Raw genomic sequence first — 21679 nt, forward strand, 5'->3', positions numbered from 1 at the left:
TGTACATGTTATTTGCGCATATATCGTGATTTAAATCTGTATCTTAATAATTAATCTATTTTTTCATGTTTAATCTATATTTATTAGTACGAATGCCAAAACATGACTAAGTGGGTTTAAAGTTCATTAGTATTCTTTGAGCGCAAATAAACCCAACGCTTTCGAATTAGATACAATCAACAATATCGTTTAATAACATGGTCGAAAATTCTTCGGTAAGTTGGTCAAAGGTTAAAGCAGAAAGAACTGGGAGGTATGGGAGGGGGTGGGGTTGGGAGGGAGGGAGGGAAATATAGAGAGAGGGAAAGAGAGAGAGAGAGAGAGAGAGAGAGAGTGATTGGTTGGGCCCAGGCTACGTCATTACTTACATCTCTCACCGCGCGGGAGGGGGTTTTCAGATTCGTATCTGCTTTTTAACAATGACCGTCTGTTTTTCCCAGACTATACTGGTATAATTGGTACATAACTGGTACATTTATAATGCACGCATGCATTGATGAGCATTGTATGCAAATGAGTCGTGAGGGTTGGTCTCGCTTTCAATATCCATATTTGACCTGCATTCACGGAATCGATGCGCTTTGTTGTTCAGCTAACTTACTTAAAGATTGAGTTTAATAGCTTGGGGGGGGGGGGGGGGGAGCAGAAAGAAAAGATGGATTATGTATTTTTCTGAAGTAGATCTCCAGCGATAATAGAAAGTCTTTTAGTCAGTAGTCCACTGTCGTGATTTTTCGTAGCCTTAAGCAAACGAAAGAAAAGAAAAGAAAAATAAAACACATTGATGAATAAACAAAACATTAATTCTCTCCACCTAACCAATTTACTTAAAGGTAAAGACCAGTTATGGTCATGCGATTGCATTGTGAAAGAAACGTTGTGGAATCGATCAGAAAAGGTTGATCATCTAGCATCTAGCATCTGCAAGGTTCTGGAATCAACAAAATGATAAGAAATTTGGCCCATTCTTCGTAAAGTTACAAGCACTATACACAGAAAGATGTATATGGGACTACCCTATATCTCTCACAGACCATGAGAGAAACAAATTTATCAAATATATGAATTAGAAGCCGGTTTCCCGGCAAATTTTTACCATCATGTATTAGTCAAAACATATTCTTTCACATGATTGGTAATGAGAGCTTCCATTTCATTTTTTGAAATTGGAGCGTTTCCAATACTGGTCTTTACCTTTAAACATTAATTGTGACTGAGAAAGACTGAAAAAACGGTAATTTTTAATCATGGTTTTCAATATTTCGCATACGTCCATTGTAATGTAATAGTGGAATTCTAGGGAAAAAAGAGGAAGAGAATGATCCACTGGAATGCAGATGACATTTTGTAGACGTGTGTAAACTAGTTCGGGGCCCCGTTGCAAACAACTTACCATTGATGGTAAATTTTCCATTAAAGACCGTCAACACTACTGGGCCTGAAGGGATTAGACCACACAGCGAGGTCACTGACAGGTGGCTATCTCATTAACTCAGCTCTCAACTAACATAAGAAAAAGAGGATCATTGGGGAACAACAGGCACCGATTGGGGAAGTTTTCTATATAGAGGGAGCAAGTAGCTACAAGTAGGACAGTGGGGCTTTAAGGGTTATTTCCATGGAAACCTAGATTTGATTGGCTGTTGAGTGATGTTGCTAGCAAGGGTAGTTCATGTCGATGGCAAAGTTACCATCGGTGGTTTGTTTTATGCAACGGGGCTCAACTGCGAGTTAAATGCACTCCTTTAAAGGCCGTCTGTACTAGTGTGGACAGGAGGGATTAGACCACTCAGCGAGGAAACTGACGGGTGGCTATCTCATCAACTCAGCTCTCAATTAACATAAGAAATAGAGGACCATGGGGGATCAACAGGCACCGATTAGGCATTGTTTGCTATATAGAGGGAGCAAGTAGCTACAAGTAGTACTGTGGGGCTTAAAGCTTATCTGCCGTAGTTTACAGGAGGGATTAGACTGCCCTGCAAGGTCACTGGACAGGTGGTTATCTCATCAACTCAGCTCTCAATTAACATAAGAAATAGAGGATCATGGGGGATCAACGGGCACCGATTAGGCATTGTTTTCTATATAGAGGGAGCAAGTAGCTACAAGTAGTACAGTGGGGCTTAACATTATCAAAAACAGCAATAACAAAAACGACAAAAATAGTCACGTGGCTCCCTAGAAAACACGTAATACTGCTACATGTACTTTTTTGTTCATATATTATTTTTAAACGGCAAATTGTGAACGATTTCCGTTTTCAGCTGAGCTGATCGTATCCCGTATATTAAACAACGAAACCGATCTTCTGCTTTTATCGTTAAAAAAAAAATTATGATAATGATCGGTGCGGCAAACTTTAGCCTCCACTTGGACAGTCGGATTATTTTTATATATTACATCCATGGAAAATTTCATATATCTAGACCCATCATTTTCAACGATAATCATAATGAAACATACAACTGAAATATAGAATTGGGGGCGGCGATTCCTTGACATCATTAAGGGGGATAGGGAGAGGAAAGGGGCGGGGAGGGGTAGGAGGGGGTAGGGTAGAAGGAAGGTGCGACACTTGAGAGAGCCTAGCGACTTGGCGCGAAAGGGTACGTGATTTTACACGCCTTTTTTCACTGCATGGGGGTGTCCCTCTTCCCCCTGGGAGCGCCTCCATTGAATAGCGTGCCCGCCTGCGCATCCAGCCAAGGTCCCAATTCCGCCCTTTGTTTTGCGATATTTCATAGCCAAGAGCATCCATCAACTAAGTTCACAACAATGAAACCCAGCCAGAATCTATTATACCATTTGCTATCATTTTACGTTATCAAAATCCAAGATAACTTATATATTATTTACTTTCATATGCAAAGTTTTACCCATTGTGCTCGATAATTTTTTTTTTAAAACTTCAATTTGTATATTTAGTAAACAGATGAGTGCGTATTTTATGAGCAGAAACCCTGAATCTTTGATTACAGATTTGGAAATAAAAGGAAACTATCCTTATCACATGTTTTTTTATTAAAATTAGTTTGCTGTTTGTCCTTGTAGTGGACACTTTAACAGTATTTTATAAGCAACAGATGAACTTTACAGTTAATGCCCAAATCCGGTAATATTTTTCTTATTCGCATAGATATTTGATCATAATTGGAATTAATTTTACGCAATTGGTCGTAAACTTATCCACGTTTTTTTGTGCGCGACTTGTATCAACTGTCTATTTAGCAATTTTCTTTATATTGGCAAGTGATTAATGCACCCAATGAGGCGTTAATTCTAATTTGTATTTCAACGACCAATTGGTTCATAAGATTTTCTCATAATCGAACAGTTATCTATAATTTAAAGTTTTGAACAATACTTGTCGAAACAGCTGGATGATCATGATTATATAGAATTTCTATATTTTTGACCGTGTAGTATTTTTTTTTTTGGGGGGGGGGGGGGTGGGGCCTTAGGGTCCCATGACACTTTTGTGTAATTTTGCAAATAGCGCACCTTCACATGATATTTGTACTATGACAAAAGAAGATATATATTCCATATCAGAGATCATTGTTTTCTCACGTACCACCACCTTCTTGTTTCAAACTCGATCCACATGAAATTTTGTTTGATTGTCGACATGAAATCTTGTTTGTTGAGAAGTCTACCGTTTATTCTCCTTTTACCCCATCTGTCGTCTGACGTCAGTTTGATATGACTTTGCTCAACATTGATAAGTTGATAGGGATGCTCAAGGGGGTCAACGAGAAGATAAGATATACCGTTTTTCAAAAGTCGTGTCATTATTGGTGAACTTCACCCTATTTGTTGACATTGTTTTGGTTCAGTCGACGCCACTGATTTGGCACACGTTCCCTTGAATTTCACCCACGTGTTCAAAAATCATGATTTAGATATCCAAATTATTTTACTTCAGTTAAAAAAATAGAAAAGGTGTAAGAAGAATTATTTAGCATGACAAGTGTCCGATATTATTCACTCATGAGTGGCAGGGGGCACCCTAGTCTAGAATATGGCCGATTTAGCGGCACTGCACTGCTTGTAGAGTCTTGCGCCCTCTACACATCCAGCAACGCCTAAGGGTTACCCGTTGATCCCCCATGATCCCCCTTTCCTTATGTTAATTGAGAGCTGATTTGATGAGATAGCCACATGCCAGTGACAATGCATGGAGGTCTTACACCCCCCCCTCACCTGGCCAAACTAGTGCAGATATGCTTTGATATTGAATAACCTCCTTTATTTGACAGTGAAATATGACGAAATCTAATATAAAGCATACAAAATATGTCTATGCGCTTTACATTTTATTATGTAAAATCTTAATTAATTATCTGCTATTGAATTATTCTCAAACAAAAATTCTGACAAAATCTTAACTAAATAGAACAACAATTCATTCTTTAATTCTTTTCAGACTTTACCACTGTGCATTGTTCAAACATAAGCTATATATTTCGTTATTGTGAAAGTATGCGACTGCACAATCGACTTCATAACTTTCGACCTATGGTCACGCTTTCTGTGATAACCGTGTGTTTCACATTCTCTCTTTTTTTTATTTATTATTTATTTATATATATGTTGAGGACTTATTACTTGACCTATATGGAATACATTGTATCATTCCCCTTTATTTTCTTTCCGCTACAGCATGGATCGGCGCAGTTTGTGCAGGACTCACGTTTTTCATGTCGCCTTTTGCCAGTGTCATCACGGACAAGTTAGGTTGCCGACCTACAGCCGTCATAGGCAGCGCCCTCGCTCTAGCGGGTGTCCTGGCTAGTTCGTTCGCAACCAAAATCGAACACATGTACATCACGTATGGATTCGCCATGGGTCTAGGCTTTGCCCTCGCCTATCAGCCCTCTTTATACATTCTGGGGATATACTTCCAAAAGCGCCTTGGTGTCGCGAATGGACTGGTCACCTTCGGCAGTGCCATCTTTACCATTGTCCTACCCATTGCCATGCGTGAGATCTTAAACAGCCATGGCCTTGGTCCTTGTCTCTGGTTCCAGAGCTCCATCATCTTCGTCATGCTTCTTGGCAGCCTGACCTTTCGTCCTCGACCGGAAATGGTTGAGGTCCTTGACCTGAAGGAGGACTATACTTCCGTCCGGAGGTCAGAGGAGGATGATGACCTTCAGGAAGGAAGAGGATGCTGTGGAAGGTGGTGCAGAAGGGTGAAATGTACCAAGTGTTCCTGTAGCAGTATCATCGATGTCAGTATCTGGAAGGTGAGGAACTACAGGATATGGGCCATTGGTGTGCCGCTAGGACTGTTTGGATATTTCGTGCCTTTCTTTCATCTGGTGAGTAGACCCTACCTTGTTTAGATAACCAAAGATGAATCAGAGGGAATATGACCACTAAAAACTTGAAAACACTCTCGCCTGACACTCGTTTATATTAGCCATCCATGGTGCATTCGTATGATTAAAGCGAGGTTGAACCATGCCTCACTTTGTCACAAGGTACGTTGGGTTACGGCTCTTCAGACACACATCCCATCCCCATTTGGCGATGACTTCAATAAGGAAGAGCATTATGATGATAATCAAGATATTATTTCAACTGACTGCTTTATGGTTGTAGGTGAAGAAAAAGTGGACCTTTAAAATGTATTAACTTGATAACTAAGAATAAATGCCCTAAAAATGGCATCAACTCGCTTTCGAGCTTGGGACCGCCCGAGACCACTTAGTAGTTGCCCTACATCACTTTGACCCACAGGGTTCCTTTGGTTGGGTAAATACTCTGACCTAACTAAATCTGAACCCTTATGATATCATTAACCGTACTCCCATCTATTTGTTCCTCCCAGGTGAAACATGTTAATGACACACTTCCTGAAGCTCGGGCAGAGGTTCTTATCATGTGTCTTGGTGCTACGTCGGGAATCGGCAGACTTGTCTCAGGCTTCTTGAGCGACCATCCAAAGATCAACCCTGTCTACATTCAACAGGTATGAGAACACTGTTATCTACAAGAACATTGTTTTTCATAGGGTCCGTTATAATGCAGGACCATTATGTAAAACAGCCTGCGAGCTGATAGATGTTATCCTGTTAAAAGATGTTTTAATAAAAAATGAAAATAAAATAATAATGAAACAAGCGTTGGCGTAGGTTATAACGTCTCGGAAGTTCAAGGAAATCGGTTGGAGTAGAGGTTTTGTAGTCTGTAGAGGGTCGTGGTCTAGTGGTTACGTAACCGGACTGTGGATCGAATCCCAGTCGCAGCAAGACAACAATCTACATTTCCTGCTCGCTGCCCAGGGCCCTGTTTCATAAAACTTGATATCAATAACAAGTTACAAGCTACTGTTATAAGCTACTGAAATCAAGCATCTGATTGGCTGAGAGCAAATTTATCATAGAAATTCCTAGAAATTAAGCATTTTTTATAGACAAACAATTTTATGAAACGGGCCCCTGGTGTAGTAAGTGAGAACCTAGGGGGAAGTCATTCATTGAACACCATTGAATACTTTCAGTGCATCAAGGGAGCTTGCTCGAAGCTAGTGAAATGTAAGTACCTGGTAGAAACCTTAGAAACCTTAGTAGAGGTGTCGTGGATGAGTGGATACGTCGCCAGACTGTCGATCACAAGGTCCGCGGTTCGAGTCCCGCCGCGGCACTAATGTCCTTTGGCAAGACATTGATCTACATTTGCCACTCTCCACCCAGGTGTTAAATGGGTACCGGTAGGAAGGAATTCCTTAAAATGCTGTGAGCGTCGAAATCGGCAGTCGAATTCGGCAGCCTAGCATAGCCGGGTAATGTTGGAGCGCCTTGAGGACCTTGCAAGGTCGATACGTGCGCTATATAAGAATCCAATATTATTAAACCTTGATCATCCCCTGGCTGTAATGTTGGCAATTCATAAGTAACTGTTATTATTCTGCTTCACATCCTGGCAGACTTGTTTATGATGGATTTGTATTTTTGTAAATGGCATGCTTTGGGGAATATGATTTGAGCATAGGATCGTCTAATGTAATGAATAGCCTTACAGATATTCATTCAATTATACACGCAGCTGAGAATGTGATGTACACGTATTTGTTCTTCCTCTTTATGAGATTGCCTTTTCTCTCTCAAACCGCTCGTCTCTAAAGGGATAGTTCAGTTTTGTTTTCAGACCGCAATTGTCTTCAAAGTGCATGGCTATTGCTCTTATTCTTATCTATGACATTTCTAGTGCCCCTTGAGGACCCTAAATTGCTATGAAGGTAATTTTAGACCCGAAAATGTGTGATATTTAGCAATACGATCATATCAATTCAGTTCCACTTTAAAAAAAATACGGTGACCGTTAATTAATTAATTAATAATAACAATACATGGGCCGGCTGGTTGGGCTTAATATAACCAACACAAAAAAGCCAACCCCGGCATTGCCTGAAATACAACGTAAAAGGCGCTATTTCGTTTTTTCAACGGCTTTTTCAAATTATCGAATATTTGTGGTGGTACACAAAATTAGAAATCGTTATATTTATGGATATTTCAGCCGTCTCTGAACCGATTTTGATCAAACAAAGATGATTTTGTCATTTAAATTGTATGTTCTTTCAAATTTGATACTCAGTTTTTCATTATCTCACAATTTTTGTGTGTGTAGCGCCCTATTCAACAGAACTCAACTATCCCTTTAACAATATAGGATTGGGAATCATCCAATGTAATAATCATATATTTGGAATTCATTCAGACACGGCTTACATGAGATTAAACGCATTTCTTCTCCCCTTCATCAGCTTGCCTTCCTGGTAATCGGAGTCTGTACAACGCTAATGCCGGTCTGCCGTAACTTCATCGCTCTTTGTGTAATCGTACTCATCATGGGGATCTTCGACGGTGCATTCGTTTCGATGATGGGACCCATTGCTTTCAATTTGGTCGGGCCGCAGAGGGCGTCACAAGCGATTGGATCTGTCCTCGGTCTCATGTCCATACCAATGATGATCGGGCCACCGGTTGCAGGTGAGTTTCTATCAGGTCGTCTGTAAGTGAAGTAGTCACTTGTCAAAATAGGAGTTTCGCCAATGTTAATAGAGCTGCAAGATCCGTACCTTCAAGATCAGTAGCGGCAGTGGGAAAATAACTTCCCTGCACCTTCTACAATCTAAAACTCTATCAAAGCGATTTTTCAATTTTACACAACCTTTCCATTTGGTTAATAATGATTAATAGAATACTTGGAAGTATAGGAATTAAATAAATCTGCGACCACATATTTATGTGAGAGCGCCATCTGTAGACGAAGAATGGTGAACTTGATACAGTCTTTGCATGTTTTGATGTAAGAATTTGTTTCTTTCTCAACGTTATTTTGAAAAGTAGTGGAGGTGGTGGTGGTGGTTATTTTACCTGACTGCTAAGAAAATATAGATGCTTGTAATTAAGCAACCAGACGGTGATTTAATTCAAATCTATTTCCCTATTGTTCAATGATTAACCCAAAGCATGAATCTATTCTGACTTTCGTAATTGTATATAGGAAATATTGAGTTTTATAAAGGATTACCACACCTTCAATTTGTATAGCCTATTTGGCAATCCTTCTTTATGATTATTTTATTTTAGTCTTACAATTTAAGTATTTTACGTTGACAATGTATTTAGTATACAATTTGTTCAATTATCATGATAATGTTGTAATTAGTTTGCAGCTATGGAAAATACTGTGATGAGAAATAAAATAAATCAAATCAATTATCCAGAATAATTCGCTGGTGGAGAATCTTTCGTGCTTACTCTAAAACAAAGCTCATGCTTTCCCTCACAGGGTTGATCTATGACATAACTGGTACTTACACCATTGCCTTCATCTGCTCGGGAATTCCACCCATCGTCACCGCCTGCATCCTCTTCCTCCTGCGCCCCGAGCCACCACGCGAAGAGGACGTCGTCAACGAGACCGACGCCGCCGCCGCCGCGGAGGAGAAAGAGCGAGAGATGATGATCCCTAGGGAGACGACATCAGCCATGGCTACCAAGGAGACGGAGGCAATGGGTGGAAAGGATTCCAGGGATGAGGATGTTCGGAAGGGAGGATTGAGAGGCGGGAGGATGGAAGATGGTGGTTTTGATGACAGGCGTGGCCTAGAGGATGACCGCGGGAGGAGGAGGAGTTATAGGAGAGATGTCATGTCACCAAGCGATACTCGCCTCATCATGGAAAACCATGTTCCTCATAGCAACGGCAACCATCATCCCAATGGTGTCCATAGCAACGGAGACATCAACAAATACGCTGGTGTCTACACGGAGGGATTTAGCGACAAGGGGGTACTAGCGGGTGCGTACGGGCTGGAAGAGGAGGGGAGCAGATCGCCGTACGCTCAGCGTAATCGAAACCAAAGCAACCACCATGGGAGTCCGAATGGGCGTGTCCCTAAAGACAGAGGCATCAAGTTTGAGATGAATGGTATCTTTCACAGATTAGACTCTCAAACAAACGAACTTGGAAGTATGATAAATGTCATGGACAGAGAGACAACTTTATAGACTTTAATTTGTTTAATCGGAAACAAACGTTTGCGATTTTGATCGTGCCGCTTTTATTTCATTTCAGCTTCGTTTTGCCAAAAGTTGTATTTATGAAAATAGAATTTGATTTTATGACAGAATAAATGTATATATATTGTAATACATCGAAATGTATACATATGAACTGTAAAAAAAAATTGTATATGAGCATCAGTGGCTTGATTTTTAAGAGTTATAGAAAGAATGTTTTATTCACACTGCTATTTGGAACTCCCGTGTCTATATTGGAAGTTATTATCTGTCTTTTAGATCATATTCCATAGAGATATTATCATATAGTTATGTAAACCTCAACATCTCCTGTTAGAAATGATGCAAAAAGTCAAAAGTGCGCGTAGTCATGAAATGATACATCATTATCAGGAATCATTCCCATCGAAACCACTGGAGCCACAGTAACGCATGTAGCGATTTCAAGTTAAAAATAAGTGCCGTAGAAGGAGGGGGGGGGGGGGATGGGCAGGGGTGGCTGGGGCGAGTGTGCTCTAATATGCATAACATAAGTATGAAGTGCAAAGGAGCTGGGAGGGGGTCCCACTCCCGGGATAGGGAAATTATGCATTTTCAATTTTTTTTTCCCCTTCAAAATTCCGAACCTTTCCCTTCTTTTTCCAATTGTATTCTCAGTGGGATTTGTGCCACTTATTTAAAGATTTTCAATTGAAGTCATTTGATCTTCCATTATTTAGAATTTTTTAAATCATCCTGATAGGACCAAGACAGTTTTAAAGATGACGGGTATTCATATTGAAAGGTATACCGACTATTCAAATGTTTTTCTTTGCAATAGAGGGTTTATTTTGATATGCACAGATAATGGACAGTTTCCTTTAGAAATCTGGGTGAATGAAGTCACAGCTGCGTTTACACTGCAGGCAGATACTGCTTTTCTCACAATCCGGAGTTTTTCTCAGAAGTACATGTAGTTAGGCAACCACCCATACAAACCAAATTGAAAAACTCACATCTTGAGTGTCGTTTTTTTTTAAACTCCACCGTTCCTTGCAGTGTGAATGCTCGCGCTCAAAACCGGTGAATTATTCCTTTTTTTTTTCTTTTTTTGACTCTCCTCGCCTCCTAATAACGCATGTAGAGCAGCCACAAGACATTACAATTAACTGTTCTTATGGATGTATATGGTAATTAATCCCCCCCCCCCAAAAAAAAAAAATTGTTTTTTTCCCACAATGTGAATAGGCCTATTGGCAACATGTTACGCCGATGACCTAACCTAAAACATTTTTGTTATATAAACAGGTTGGTTAATATCAAAACAATATTTTCCCTAAATAATTTTGTCTATCTAGAATAAAAAAGAAAAAGGAAATAATGTTGATATAATACATTTTGTAGGTACCAGGTACATTTTCTCCGACGCAATAAGAATATTGTGTCTATGATCAGTCAGTGAGTTACATTACATTTTAAACGATATCACGGTGCTATAATATCACCCCACAATGCTAATTTAAAATCCTTTACCAAGTTATCTATGTAACAGGCTTGTTTATGAATACTAAGATATAAGGACGAAAATCGCGATTAGATATCATGGACATATTTGGCAGACTTACGAAGAATTTGAACGCTTCGCAAAGTCTAAAACCGCACGTTTTATGCGCTCTATGCAAATAGAAATGACAAGAACAATTCGATGGATAGACTGTTGTGTGCCTTACATTATTATGCAATCGAATTGATTTTTCATACATCAGCTGTAGTTGCTTTTAAAACTTTTCATTACGATGTGCAATAAAGAATTCAGTCATGGAATATCTAAGCCTATTGTCTGTGTCTCGTTGACGTCCTTGTTCTTTGGGTAAGTTGGGTTCCGAAAAGAAAGCGGTGAAATATCATAACTATGCGTGTGTGCGTGTGTGTGTGTGTGTGTGTGTGTGTGTGTGAGAGATAAAGGAAAGATATAGAGAGAAATAGAGAGAGAAGGAAAGAGTGAAAGAGAGAAAGAAAAGAAAGAGGGAGAGAGAAAGAAAGAGAAAGAGAGAGAGAAAACAAAATAGAAAGATGGAGAGGGAGAAAAAAAAAGAGAAAGAGAGAGAGAGAGAGAGAGAGAGAGAGAGAGAGTGCGAGAGAAAGAGAAACAGAAAAATCGTGGCAAAATGCAATGAATTATTGCTAGTAAATAGAATTTTTAAATTTTTAAATATTTTTATTTGTAGGGGCTGCCCCCTTACCTAGCCACCGCTGCGTACATTCATGATTCAGTGGTAAAACAATGGCCTCGTTAATGTGAGGCCCCATGATCAAAACCGTGTCGATGTGCTATATTAGCGCCCTTTTATGAGGCATTAATCCTCATAAATGTCAGTTATGACATATGGACGTAGAACCCCTAGTTGATAAGCACAGTAGCACACACATGCTTTTAGCAATCACGCAAAACAAACACTCGCAAATTATTACCCAATAAAATCTGAGAATGTATACTATTATCTAGATCTAGTAGGAATAAATCATTGTCAAAATCATTCCATAAATTAGGGTAAACATTTTTTTTGTTCCACATTTATGACCAACAATGTATACATAATTATATGCACATGTATAACAAAATAAATCCTTATTTTCATTCCATTTTTTTAATTATTGATCATGAATCGGATTTCACAACATGTACTTTGTAGTTGTCATTTGTAATTACTTTGTGTACTTTTCCTCCGAGCAGCAGTGCAGCTGACCCCCAATAATTTGTTAAACCCTTGTTATATGTTATGTAATGTCTCCCCTTCCTTTCTCTCGTGACTCTCTTTTCTTCCTCTAATTCATCTCTTTTTCTCCCTCTCTCGTTTCTTCTTTTCTTTCTGTTACTTTCCTTTCTTTTGTTCCTTCCTTCCTTCATTCCATTTCTCTCCCTAGTCTATCTGTGCCCGGGATGGTGGGGGGTGGGGGGGGGGGGGGGGAGGAGGGGACGAGGGGTCGGTTTTACGAGTTACTTTTCCCGGGGCTACATTCTCATTTAATCCCCGCATTCTACATTCCCTTCTATTTCTTCCCTTTTAATAGTCTTCTTCCATTTAACCTTATATTCTATGTAATTTGTATAATATGTCTGTATTATTTAGCTATTCGTACTTTTTATGCATTTGATATATTGAATGTACTTATATTAAAAATTGTTTACAAATTGTGGAATTTTATGTGATATGCTTCACCTGCCTGGATGGAAAGTTTCTTCTTTTGTTTTGGAAGAAGACAATAAATGATATATTCTATTCTATTATTCATTCCTCTCGTTCCCCAGTTTTATCACCCTCTCTCCCCCTTTAAGTTAAACTCTCCCATAGTTCACATTTTCTTTTTCCTTTATCTACCAATTTTCCCTCTTTTTCTCTCTCTCCATCTCTTATTTTATTTTCATTAATAATTAGTTGATGAACTAACCAATTAATTCATTATTTCCCTCTCTTCAATTTTTTCACCGGCTCCCGTTCTCCTCTCTCTTTCTCTCTCTCTCTCTCTCCATCTTTCCTTTTCTCTTTCTCTCTCTCTCTCTTCTCTCGCTTGATCTCAACTTATTATCTTCTCTGTCATTACCTCGATCTCTCTGTCTGCCTCACCCTAAAGACTGTAGAGGCCGTCTGTTATATTAAGTTGGTTTCAATTTACGCAGAAAAATGAGAGGAACAGGTACTCGAAAGTTTGAGCTAACTGTGACCTGATTAAAAATAATTAAAAATAAGAAGTCGTGAATTTTTGAAGTTGGGATCGATCGAACACAAATTGGCAACTCTGTGACGTCTGGCGGGTACAACCCACCACTTAAAACGTCTGGTATTCGTCATTAGTGGTATAGGGTGTAATGCTCTCAATTTCCACCTGGTTTGATCCATTTACGATACTCGCTAATCTATATCAATGTTGGGCCTCTTGAGGGCCCTTGGCCGCCCCCACCACTCTGTGCAAGACTGATATCAATCTTCTGACACACTTTTGTTCATGGATCATTGCTGTGTATATGAAAAATAGTTACTGTTTTCTGCTAGGCAGACCCACTCTGGTTTCTGGTCTATCATTCACGGCATTTATTTATATAATAATTTTGCAAGATCCCCTCATGCCGTTTCTACTCACTTCCTTTCTCTTAACAATTTGATAACAACAGATAATAAGAATAATAACAAAAGACACGTGTATCAACCGAATACCTTTGTGTTTATCAGTAATTACGCATGAGAGGACAACAGAGAATAATAAACCAAATAATTGTTCTTTTTGCAATAGATCAATTTTAATGAAAGAATTCGTCAATACAGGGTAGGAAAGTCTGCTCAGTTACATAAGCGTGTCCGTTTGAGATGAACCTCTAAAACTTCAAAGTAAAGAATGATATCATCTTTATAGCAAAAATATCGCCATGATAAACCCCGGTTCATAAAATTGTATTTTAGATAAACGTTTCAAAAATAGAAAGAATTGGAGAAAAAAGGAGGGAGAGAGAGAGAGAGAGAGAGAAATGAATGGGGGGAATTTTGGGGAGCTTGTTAGCACTTTTTAGGACATGTGCCCCCCCCCCCCCCGATGGATAAAGTATCCTGAATCGTTGATATTTTCTTTCTCACTTTACTCTCTCTCTTTTAATAAAGGCTCATTAGGATAAGACACGGTAAACAGCAGCAAAACTGAATAGAAAATAATTTTGCGCGTTTTTACTGAGCTATGTGTTATGAAAAAAAGAGAAAAGTGACGCTTATAACATTTTACGTCATCATAAGAAACCACCCGGTTTTGCCGCGTCATTTTGAAACGAGGCCTAATGAAGATTGTATCTCTTCCAAGGAACTAAGTTTTGGGTTAAGGCAGTTAGCACAGTGGTTATAAACCTATATAGGGTTAGTAAAATGTAGGTAATCCGTCATTTTGGGGGTATAGACTAGGGAACGGCCCTGGAATCCAACTTTTGTCAAAATGTGTTGAGTCTCTACGCAGTGGCATCACGTGTTATTGAATTCGTATGTGGCAAATGATAGTTAGGAATTTCGCTTAAAATGCGTAGTTGGAAGGAATGTTTGCGGATTTGAACTAAAGGATTTTATTTTTTTTAAAACAAAATTTGATGAAAAGGGGTGATATTTGTTCACAACAATTTGAATGCGTTTATTCATTTTTTTTTCTTCTCAAAAACAGACTAAAAGGGGCTAGTTTTTGTGACTGTGTATTCGATAAATTAAACATAAGGATTAGGATCTAGAGCCTAATCTGTGTACCAGCTCTTGTGCAAAAGGGATCATGTTTTCTATATTTGTGGGTAAAATGTTCTTGAAAATTATGCAAAATAAAGGGTCCTTTTCGACTCCGCTGTAACGGTCACGCGTCACACCTTTCAATATGAAATGATACCACTCATAGTCTCTGCTCGTCCAGACCCAACCGTGAATGAATAAACGGCCGAGCGAACGCGCAGGAAAAGCCTCTATATATATTTGCTCCCAGTCCGCCCCAAGTTCAGTGTGTCCGCTGCCTTATCTTATCTATTAGTCCTTGAGTTCGGCCAGGAGATCATATAGAGCCTGGAGGACATCTTTCTTCATCATGTCAGCATCCTTTTTGTCATCGAATGCTTCTTCAGCAGCCACCTGTTTGTAAAAAACTAAAACACGATGATGATGATGATGATAATGATGATGGTGATGATGATGATGATGAGATGATGATACTCCTACTGTCAGCGTGATCAAATCACACTAAGCGGCCCCGCTTCTACATCTCTGTGAGGGACTTTCACACTTGTCTGTCCAAGCTCATTCCGCGAACTCACAAGCAGTCGAGTATAACACATAATCGCATGAAGAAATTAATGGATGACGAGCATGACTTGTAAAATGTGACCAACTTACTAAAAACGATGCGGTCAAATTCAAAATTCTGCAATCAATCATTCACACATATATCATTTTAAAAATATATTTATCATCTTCTCTGACCTGATAGAGTACAACCTGATAGTACTTGCGATTCCACATTGGACAAATTCGAATCAGTGTAAGTATGTTAAAACCAACAAGAAGTTGGTGTTTAGGATCTATGTAGCTGTACTGTAACTGAACTTGAGGGACAGGACAGAACCAATGGTCCAGGTTTATCCAGGGACATTGGCTGACGTTAGGCAGACAATTTAGTCGTTATCAGGATAATCAAGAAGCAAGAGATACCCACATTAACGACATTCATATGTTTGTAATTCCTGTATGTGTTCTTGTGTAACACTGATCCGTGTGAGTTGGTCTTCCGTTTGCAAGGTTAACAAAGTCTTAGTGGCAGTAATTGAAATTATAGCAAAATATCACAGGCTTGTGACAGTATTTATCCTCTTCACTGACTTCACCACCCAAGTAAAAAGTTCACCAAAGGCATCGAATACAAAGGTTAAAGAGTTGTTTGAAAATGGGTTGGGAATACTTCATCATGTTCATATAGGGTTATACTACCAAGCTTGAACCCATCACTGTCTGTCCGTGTTGGCTCCAATATTGCTATAGCGCCATCTGTGGCCTTTAACAACACTACTGCATATATCAAATTCATTTCGAAGACTACAATGCGTTCTTTCTCCGAGAAAATTGGCAAAATTGACCAAGAGAAGCAATTTTGATCGTAACATTTTGCTCTGATATGCAAATTTTTCTTCTTTCCTGAATGTTGTGGTGTATGCAGATATTCAGGGGTGGCTCTTAAAAAGTAGTTTTAAAAGGAAGTTTATGAAGTGTGCCAACCATCACAGAAAACTTATGGCCATTGTGTGTTGTGAATGGGTGTTGCAATGCACATTATGAATGGTGTCTGATCAGAAATGTGTGTAGGCAATGGGGGACACCAGGTTCAAGATGGGAGTCGTTGGTTGTGAATGTCGAGTATGCAGAGGACAGTCAATGACCCGATGCTGGTTGGTTAATTGTCCATGTATGGAAATATTTTGGGCCACATTGTTTTAAAATCGTTTCAAAATTACAGTAAGTTCATTGGCTGCATGTATCTCTTTCAAAAAGTGTTTGAACCAACTATAACAATCCCATTCTCATTCAAATTGTATTTAAAATGTATTGATTCGTCACTGTCCCTTATTATCTACACATGTAGGTAATGAGAGATCTTTGGTGATGACGTCATTAATCGTTGTTTATATTATTAATCAGTTTCATCATGACCACAATTTTGTTACCAAATAAAGAAAAGAAGTTACTGAAGAGAATACAAAACTTTCTGTATGTGTAACATTTTTAATATTTATGTAAATATTTCAAATGTGCTTAAGGGTCTCCAATTCCCCACACCCAGCCTATGCATATTTATGCCCACGTGGTGCATTTACTACATTGTAGTTGAAAGCAATACATCTTTTTAAAATCCATTATTTTCTGTCTTTGAAGATGATCCTTACCTTTTCTTCATATAACTCCAATTCTTCCACTCTGCGTCTTTCAACTGTTAACATATTTAAGGAAAAAGGGAGATAAAAAAACACATTTTCAATGAATTCTTGTTGCATTATTTGTATTTAAAAAAAGATAATATTCTTTCATTGAATATGCATAACGCCGGCGTCTGAATGAGAACTACTTTTCGTTCATAGTAAGTGGATGATCATTTGATTTAAACCTCAGCCTTTTTTTAAATCAATAAATTCTACATACCATATAGCAATAATTGTATTCAGTCATATATCTATTAAATGTCTAATCAGGCAATCTCAGCTCTGATGACAATAACAAATACTGCTATAATTGAATTTAAAATCACATTATCGTTAATATATCTATAATTATACATATATATGAGAAAACAGCATAATGGTCAAACGTGTTAGTTGAAATATACTTTATAATTCTTAATACTTTTGTATTCATGATTGGCAGTTATCAGATAGAAATATATTGGCTGTATTTTTTTATTATTTGTTTAATAATAGGTAGCTACAACGGCGAATCTTAAAAAAAAAAAACTTTTAATTCAGTGCATTTGTCTTTGCAATTATCGGGAGGGGCGATCAATTTGGTCGAAAGATCAGTTCGTGTATTGCGGCTTATTTCGTTCCGTCTGGTCTTCGCGTCAGGTCGGGTTGTCGTTTTGTCGGGTTACACGAACTTTCAAAACATGCTCATAAACTCAGACAATGCCGAAGTGTCCATTACTGGTCTTTTTAAGAACTCTTGCGATTACTAATCTCGTATTAAAAAGTGTCATTTTTACAGCGTCAAAGTGACACGGCCGCCTTTTTCTTGAGATAATGACAATGTTCTTTCTTGAATTTCGAAAAGGTGCTTGGTACACCGACCTACCCTTTGGAAAATTATGAGTGCCATCAAATTTAGCTTTAACGGAATGTTTACGAAAGTCCGTGATGATTTTGAGTCATGTGCGCAGACATAAGCAGTCAGATAAAACTTACAAAAAAGCCAATAGTTAAATACTTCGAAAATAACCCAAAGTGAATAAAGTGCCCTCATCGTTTAATGCGTGGCAGTATTTCCCAAGTCAACCTGCTGTTAACGTATATTTTTAACAAATAATGCTGTGTACAGGTTTATTACACATCAAGGAGGATACTTTTACATGAAAATATTCCAGGGATTTGAAGGCAATTGACCTACAGTATTCATTTGTCAAGAAATATATACTGACAGCAGGATGATTGTACATACTCTTCCTTATGCCTTTTGTATACACTGCCTCGTTGAGGGCTTCATATCCATCGTGCGATAATCGCCGTTTTCAAAGTATTTGTGTTGCAGTGTTCTCCAATTTGCCATTGTCATTATTCGAGAGGATGCATCACAAAAGGGCACTAATATAGAACATGGACACGGTTTTGATCCTGGGGCCTCACAGTTACGAGGCCATTACTTTTCCACTGAATCATGAATGTACCTACGCAGCGGGGGCTAGGGAAGGGGGCACCCCCACAAATACCCCTAAAAAAGAAAAAAGAAAGAAAAAAAGAAAGAACATGCAATAAATTATCAAAGTTTCATTGCATTTCCCCGAAAAATTCCTCTGTGTGGCCATACCTTGAACCATAATGCACGTACAGAGGAATTTTTCCTATTGGGGACCAGGGGAAAATGCAATAAATTATCGATAACTTATTGCATTCTCTTTGTTTTTTGTATTCGTGAGGCTGCTCCCTACCCTACCCCCCGATGCGTACAGTCATCATTCAGTGGCAAAGTAACGGCCTTGTAACTGTGAGGCCCCAAGATCAAAACTGTGTTTTATATTGATGTATATTGATTATACTGATGTTCTATATTATTACTGTCAGTTATGATGTAAGGACTAGGTCAGGAGCGGATCCACACTTTTTTTGAGGGGGGGGGGGGGGGCCCAAATTTGAAATTATGCGAGCCAAATATTGGTACGTAATGGTGACACCGGCAGTGTCACCAGTGTCACCGTTTGGGGGGGGGGGGTAGACAAAAAAAAAATCCCCATCAGCCCAGTTTTACATGCAGGCCCCGCTGAACGTTTCTCGGCGGGGGTCAAGGGGTGGAGTCCCCAGAAGCTCAGGGGTATAGGCATTTTATTACTGTCAGATGAGCATATTTTGATACCTTATTTGTGACACTGGCAAGACACAAATTGACGTGGGGTCCAGGGGGCGGAGCTTCCAGAAGCTCAGGGGTTTGTATACATTAAAATATCGTCAGATGAGCACATTTTTATACCTTATTCGTGACACTGGCAGGTCACGAATTGGCGTGGGTCCAGGGGGCGAAGCCCACGGAAGCCCAGTGGTGTTAGGCAAAAAATAACGGTTAGATGAACAGGGGCCCAACCTAGGGACATTGGTTGGGTTCAGGGGGCAGAGTCCCGGAAGCTCAGGGCTTTAAGGTTTAATTACGTCAGATGAGCATAATGATAACTTATTTGTGACACTGGCAGGTCACTAATTGGCGTGGGGTCCAGGGGGCGGAGCCCCCAGAAGATCAGGGGTTCTAGGCATTTTATAACGGTCAGACAAGCCTCAGGGCCCTGGTGGTGTCCAGTGGGGCGAAGCCCCGGAAACTTAGGGGTTTTAGGCATTTAATTACGGTCAGATGAACATATTTTGACATTATGGCACTGGTAGGTCACTAATTTGTGTGGGGTTCAGGGGGCGGAGCTCCCAGGAGCTCAGGGGTGTAAGGCATTAAATTACCGTCAAATGAGCATCCGGGTGCCTGATTTTGGGCCCTAGGTGAAATCCAGGGAGCAGAGCCCCCGGAAGTTCAGGGGGTTTTAAGGCATTTAATCACGCTCAGATGAGCAATTTTTTTTTTGCCCCTGGAAATTGGAAAATTACGTCGTCTGATATTTCGTTCATTGGCTTGGGAGGGGGGGGGGGGGGGGAGGGAGGGAAAGGAACACCTTTTTTTTTGCTTTCTTTAGCACACACACACACACACACAAAATAAAAAAATCTGTCCCCTTTTCCATTCTTTTTTTTTGTCGCCGGGGGGGGGGGGAGCCGGTTTTCTATTCACTCAATTGAGTCTCCAAACTAATAAACCCAGGAAAATATATTGTCGAACAATTGAGGAAGGCAGCCCAAAATTTAAGATTTTCTTTCGCTTAATGTTGTACCTTTGTAAATGATAGTTGCCCCCCATCCCCTCCCACACACCACTGCAATGTAGGGCTTAGCAATTGATTGTACGATATGTAGACTGATATGTCTTAATATATTTTGGTCTTGTATAGTAAAGGGCTCAATTACCAATATTGCAATAAATCCATCTCCAATTTATCTTTTTTGCAATCCAGGGGCCAGATGTTAATCGGTATTAAAGGAATAGTCGAGTTCTGTTTTCAGACCGCAAATCCCTTCGAAGTGCACGGTTACTGCTCTTATTCTTATCTATGACATTTATAGTGCCCTTGTAGAACCTAGAATTGCTATGAAGGTAATTTTAGACCCCAAAATGTGCGAAATTTAGCCAATACGATCATACCAATTCAGCTCCACACAAAAAAAACACGGTGACCGTTAATTAATTATTTAATTAAAAATAACAAAACATGATTCGGCTAATTGTGGGTAATATAAGCACCACGAAAATGCCAACAAAAAAGCCAACATCGGCATTGGCTGAAATACGACGTAAAAGGCGTTATTTCGTTTTTTCAAATTTTTCAAAATATCTAATATTTGTGGTGGTACACAAGTATTAGAAGTCGTTATATTTCAGCCGTCTCTGAACTGATTTTGATCAAACAAAGATGATTTTGCCATTTAAATATTATGTTCTTTCAAATTTGAAACTCAGTTTTTCATTATCTCACAACAAATTATTTTGTGTAGCGCCCTCTGCAACATAACTCAACTATCCCTCTAACCATTTCGCCATTAGACCATTCTACTAAATACACTAAATGAGACATCAAATTGTACTAGACCTCCTTGACTTCCATGGTGCTCGCACATTAGGAGATGAATGTCTCGCCCAATACAGTGCTGGTAATTTCTCCTTTTTGGGAGAAGCTTCACAAAGTCCCCCCCCCCCCTGCACACAAGCACACACACTACCACATATAACCCACACTTCCGTACACACCACACACACACACACACACTAGTATTGATATATCGACTGCTTTAAAGAGAAGGTTGAGTTCTGCGAAGAGGTGAAAAATAATTTGTGAGCATTACTCATTCTTATTATGCAAGTGTGGAAGAACATCAGATAAGACATGTTCCCTGAAAGGCATGGCTCTTCAAATGCCTTAATATTGTAAATATGCATGTAACATCGTAAAAATCGGGGGGGGGGGCCGGCTTTTTACGCCACGTGTTCGTGTAGTCCCATATACATCTTTCTGTGTACAGTGTTTGTAACCATACCAAGACTTGGCCAAATTTCTTATCATTTTGATGATTCCAGAACCTTGCAATACACACAAATTCTTATATGCTAGATGATCAACCTTTTCTGGTCGGTTCAAACCGTTTCTTTCACAATGCAATCGCATGACCAGAACTCAACTTCATCTTTAAGAGGCCTGGCTGTTTTATTTGCTCAATGGGACTGCACATCATCCCATGACCCCGAGGCGCGCCTGGTTAGGCGGCGCGCCGAGGGGTCGTGGTAGGATGCAACGTTCCCGAGAGCCAACAG

At 39.4% G+C, this 21679-nt stretch overlaps 1 protein-coding gene across 1 annotated transcript in view; it reads left to right on the forward strand.

Annotated features, from left to right (window-relative positions):
- The window catches only part of LOC576836 (monocarboxylate transporter 10), a 34242-nt gene extending 24321 nt beyond the window's left edge, over positions 1–9921 (forward strand). The window contains exons 2-5 of the mRNA XM_030994460.1: positions 4666–5327; positions 5840–5980; positions 7778–8003; positions 8809–9921. Coding sequence (XP_030850320.1) covers positions 4666–5327; positions 5840–5980; positions 7778–8003; positions 8809–9530 — 1751 coding nt within the window. The 3' untranslated portion in view covers positions 9531–9921. The remainder of the gene's footprint in view (positions 1–4665; positions 5328–5839; positions 5981–7777; positions 8004–8808) is intronic.
- Positions 9922–21679: the final 11758 nt, after the last annotated feature.

This window comes from Strongylocentrotus purpuratus, unplaced genomic scaffold (genome assembly GCF_000002235.5).
Source record: "Strongylocentrotus purpuratus isolate Spur 01 unplaced genomic scaffold, Spur_5.0 spur5_scaffold_21, whole genome shotgun sequence".
NCBI lineage: Eukaryota > Metazoa > Echinodermata > Echinoidea > Camarodonta > Strongylocentrotidae > Strongylocentrotus > Strongylocentrotus purpuratus.